The sequence below is a fragment of the Triticum dicoccoides genome, chromosome 5B, assembly GCF_002162155.2.
Source record: "Triticum dicoccoides isolate Atlit2015 ecotype Zavitan chromosome 5B, WEW_v2.0, whole genome shotgun sequence".
NCBI classification, from domain to species: Eukaryota; Viridiplantae; Streptophyta; class Magnoliopsida; order Poales; family Poaceae; genus Triticum; species Triticum dicoccoides.
The window spans coordinates 536,028,197-536,033,466 of NC_041389.1; the positions used below are offsets into that span (position 1 = coordinate 536,028,197).

A 5,270-nucleotide genomic window follows, 5' to 3' on the forward strand; every position below is an offset into this window, starting at 1 on the left:
GCGAGCTGGCTACCGGCGAGGGAGGCAATGGGGGCGACGGCGGGGATGTGGGGTGGTGGCGGCGCCGACGGCGAGGTTTTGGGCGGCTACGGCGGCGGATTCCGGTCAGCTAGTCTTCGGGCGGGCGGACGGGCGCGGGCGGGAAAGGAAATGAAGTGGCGGTTGGGCGTTCGCGAGCGGCAGCTGGTTTTGGACCGGATGCACCTCGTGATGCAAATTTGCACCGTGAGGTGTAGTATTTTACATCACGAGGAGGCCGCGGTTCAAATTTTTTTGCATATGGACCGTCTGTTGGAGCAACGTTTTTTGCCCCAGACGGTGTATTGTGTATATTTTTAGCTGAGTGCTATCATGATGCTGTACTTAGTGTGGAGACTAATGAACACATATACTCCCTCCGTTCGGAATTACTTGTCTCGAAAATGAATGTATCTAGATGTATTTTAGTTCTAGATACATCCATTTCCGAGACGAGTAATTCCGAACGGAGGGAGTAGAAGTTACAATATGGGCAGCTTCAAAAACTCTGAAACTGATATCTGAATTTTGAACAGAGATGATCCTCTTTCCGAATTCATGTCTTAATTCTTTTCCTCCGGATGCACATTGCCCTTATCAAACACACGCTCTTTCCTTTAAGCCACAAATACCAACTAAGAAAATTCACAGCCAATAAATGGTCACACAAAGCATAAAGTCATACTCCCTCAATTCCTAAATACAAGTCCGTTTAGAGATTCCAATAGGGACTACATACAAAGCAAAATGAATGAATCTACCCTAAAAAATATGTCTATACATCCATATATAGCCCATGTTGAAATCTCTAAAAAAAACGTTATTTAGAAACGGAGGGAGTACAAACAGTTCTAAGTTAACCACCAAGGTCAATCACTCCAATAAATGCAATGGAAATGTATTTCGTTGGTAAATGACAAGTTAAATTAAGATCAACAAAATACTATTACACTGCGAGACAAAATAAACAATATGAACTGTTGGAAGGAGAATAAGTCACAACTCAAGAGTGATCATCATATGTAGTACCTGAAGTTCAACAAAAATGTCTTAGATTAATAAAAAACAACAGTTGCATTGTTTTAGGATCAGATGCACGCTCAGTTAAGAACATCTCACTAAGGATAACAAAGACATGGTGTCATGCATGTGTACTTGAAGCCCTGCTAGATTAGAATACAGGATGCAAACGACTAGGGCATACAACTAGCAACACAAGAATAGTTAAAAAACGACCCCAAGGGTTCACATCAAAAACAGTTCAAACAGATAGCAATATTATCACAATCATTACTGCCTACAGCAAGAGTATAAGGTGGCCACTGTCAGCCCAACAAAAGAACAGCCAAAACCTCTATAGAGACAGCAACATCAGCCAGGCAAGAGACAACAGCTTGTTTCACCAGTTAATTAACATAAATTCCTACAGGCACTAAGGTGGCTACATGATCCAATGCTTTCACTGGACCTCAAAATGTCATTTCGTGGACTGCTGTGAAAGACGGGTTCATTCAGAATGTCGATCATCCAACTGTGCAACCAACTTGGAAGTTCATGCAGCAGCAACCGATCAATGGTCATCTTCCTCTGCTTCCCTACTGAGGCCAACCATCGCCAGCATATTTTGCACATCCATATTCGAGAGCTCAAACCCACTGTTCTTGTACAATTCCCAGACAGCCTTCAGCCTGTAAAGCATCAACCATCAAACGTAGTTAGTACAACAAAGCATAAATTGATTTCAATAAGGTACAAACAGAAGTACACCGGTACCTACTTTCCAGTCATAGCAGACTGATCAAGCAGCTCAGAGATCATCAGAGGCATGATCTCCTCTGAAAGAGACGCAACCATAAGCTCCATGACCTCGAATGTGTCCAGCTTCTGTTTTCTCGGCCTATTGCTGTCCCACTGGTTACCCTCCACCCTCCAATACCGAACCCCATCATTCTCTGCCGCGTTTTTGTAGTCTTTATCCTCCTTTGAATAGTCTGGGCCGTGGACAATTAGATGCCTCTCGGTGTCAATATAGGATAGCAAGTCATCTGCAGTAACATTCACAGTATCCATCAGCAGGTAGCGCCTGAAGGCAGCTTTGTTCTCCCAAATCCAAAACGTGCCATCTGGGCGAGGTATTCTGACCTGACGCTCTCCATCTTTATCAGCATTTCTGGATGCCTGCCGCTTCTGGTAATCAAGAACCTCTAAGAGAATATCTATCCCAGAGTTGGCTATCGCATCTGCCAGGCTGAAACCAGGGATTGCTAACCTTTTGAGGACCTGCTTGTACCTTGCGTCAGGGTCATAGATGTCGTGCGCCCTGCACGCTTGCTGAACACCACATAGAAATACGGCACGCACCAGAGGCTGCTTAATTGCTGCATGGTGCAGAAACTTATCATACAGATCTGAGGCAAAGGCTTGAAGGAATGTCTTATCTGTTGTGTTCATCAAAGCTCTTCTAAGCTGGACAAAAAATACAGGTAGGCGGCCATTCTGGTTGAACTTGTCAAGTAAGAACTCACAGGCACGAAAGTCATTTCGCAACCAACCAGCAACCTCTATTGAGATGTTAGGGGATGGCACAAAGCGGTAGATGGCAGTTTTAGTGATCTTGAAAAATTTGCCATTGTAAACTTCAATGTCAGTACTTGCAAAGTGGCCATTCCATGAACGCCCTTGCTTGTGATTATGTATGATGTCTGCCAAAATGCCATGAACCATCGAAAATCCATCAGCATTTGGGCTAAGGAACCTCATTTTTTCATATGCATACCAGCACACTATTGTCCGGGTAAGAAAATCAGCCAGCTTTTCATGCCTGTGAAGGTAAACTGAAATTAAGACTCACAAATAGTTGGATCTTACAGGAATTTAAAATCATATCAAGTACTCATCATGCTAATGAAACCATCTAAGAGGGAGCTTTTCCTTCAAAATAATCCAAGAGAACTAATCTCTTCCTAGAAATCCTATATTTGGGTGTATTCAGGTTCTCGGGGCAAGCTAATCAGCCAACTGAGTAGCTAAAATTTCATCATGGAAGTTATCAAAAGACAATTGCATGTTTAGAGTTCATACCAACAAATATTCCCTATTCCATTATTTAAGCATCACATGGGAACAAAAAGGAAAACAAACTAAAAGAAAAGAGTCTACTGATGGATGCAGTCAAACATAAATAATGACATATTTAAAGACGGATGGTGTGGGATGGAGAATGGAAGGTGTGATTCAAGGGGGCCAGGGGGATGCTTTAGCAAGTTCCACATATCAGTTATCTACTTAAGTTTAGTCTTTGCACAAAGTAGAATCGGAACTACAAAACAATAATACAGGGTGGGTATCTTCCTTCACACATACATACCTATTCGGCATCCCAACGAACTTGAACTGCAGATTCTGCATGATATTAACAATAGCGGTATAAGCCTCCCTAGGCAGCATTCCTTTCAAAGTCGTCATCACAAATTTACGGGCTATAGCTTCCAACCTTGCCTTCAACCTGCAGGACAGATTTGGTTAGACAATATATACTTTTTCCAGATGTAAAGAAGGGGCTACTATAATTATAAAGTATAGTGGCGCACCGTTTCTGATTGGCACAGATGTTCATAGCCATATCCCGGTTGTAACTCTCCATGTGATGGTAGTGCACATATAACAACTTAGACTGGCGGTTGGCCAGTGAAATTGATTCCTCAATGTAGAACTCCTCCATGTCATCTTCATTAATGAATCTGATAAAAATTCATTGGGTTATAACAGAGAGAGAGAGAGAGAGAGAGAGAGCGAGAGAGGCTGTGAGTGGAGGGTGGATAAAACATTCGTACCGGCCAAAAAAAACGCAGAAAGTTTGTGCACAGCTCATCATCATTAATGGAAGACGAAACACCAAGCCATGATCTGAGAGGTGTCCCAGACGAACTGCTAGTGCTGGGTAACTGCAATTCATCTTCAACTTGTTTCTGTAGCAAAACCCTTGTTTTCTCCAGACGCGTGGCTCTGATGTCGCTGCTTTTCTGAAAACAGTAAATAAACGACACAATGCATGAATATTTAGCCGACACATTCTAAGTATAATCATCTATTCAGAAATAGGAAAATGGAGTGTTCAGCAATTCCATGAAGCACCCATTGCAACACTATTATATTATATTTGACCAATCAGAATATAACTCACACTAGCAATAAATCACATTTAAAACATGAGACACCCATAACAAAATCCTTCACACTTTGGGATTTACAGCGTGCTCGTGTAACAAGAGTAAAGAGGCAAACAATTCTATAACCCAGATTTCAAGGAAATGAGTGTTGAATGTAGTAGACCTTATGAATTGCAGAGTCGACGTCCTTCTGAAACGCCTCCTTGAGCCGAGGGACCAGAGGCTCGAGCTGTTCGAGTACGGAATGGATCGTTGCTTCTTTTGACTGACGGTCAGAACTAATAGGCTTGCCAGCGTCTCTATCCGCCTGAATCGGGTTCAGCTTCTTCTTCAGGGATTTGACACGATTAATGAGCACCTTCATAGTGTCCGTCTTGTCCCACTCATCTGCCACCGCCGCTGCCGGCGGCGCGGCCACGGGCGGCGCGGCCACGGGATTCATGACGCCGCCGTCGGGAGGGGGGTGGAGATGCTGGTCGGGAGGGGGGTGGAGATGCTGGTCGGGATGGGGTGGAGAGGCTGCAACACGCGGCTTCCTGCGGCGGCGCATGCCTCCGGCAGGCGGGGGCAGGGGCGGGGCGAGGCCGGGGGCGGAAGCGGCTGGCTAGGGTTTAGTGTGCCGAGTCGGCTTCCCGATTTCGGGGCTGGGGGAGGACGGGCGTGGGCCTGTAGGTGTGACAAGTGGACACGGCGGCCGTGTCCGCTATTTGTGTTTGAATCGATTTCGAGGCCGGACTTGCTCATTTGAGTCGCTTTTTCTTTTTTCCTATCTCCCATGAGAAAAAAAATCATCTACATCAATTGGACTTGAGTTTGTGTCTCACTTTAACTACTCCCTCCGTTCCTAAATATAAGTCTTTTTAGACATTTCAAATGGAATACAACATACGGATGTATGTGGACATATTTTAGAATGTAGATTCACTCATTTTGCTCCTATGTAGTCACTTGATGGAATCTCTAGAAAGTAAATAAGTTCACAGTAGGGGGTTTAAGTTGTTAACTACGGTCACTCTGCTCGTTTGCCTGTGGTATTTTGCGAAGTATGGTGGGCGACACTTGGGTGGACAACATTGCAGAGAC

The 5,270-nt window shown here is 44.3% G+C and overlaps 1 protein-coding gene across 1 annotated transcript; it reads right to left on the reverse strand.

Annotated features, from left to right (window-relative positions):
• Positions 1 to 1,320: 1,320 nt before the first annotated feature.
• Positions 1,321 to 4,562, reverse strand: LOC119306031. The gene is made up of 6 exons (XM_037582383.1): positions 4,351 to 4,562; positions 3,852 to 4,040; positions 3,609 to 3,758; positions 3,386 to 3,523; positions 1,796 to 2,839; positions 1,321 to 1,706 (listed from the first exon to the last, which is right to left on the reverse strand). Exons 2-6 carry the CDS (start codon positions 3,971 to 3,973, stop codon positions 1,589 to 1,591), a joined length of 1,572 nt encoding a protein of 523 aa, XP_037438280.1. The 5' UTR covers positions 3,974 to 4,040; positions 4,351 to 4,562; the 3' UTR covers positions 1,321 to 1,588.
• Positions 4,563 to 5,270: the final 708 nt, after the last annotated feature.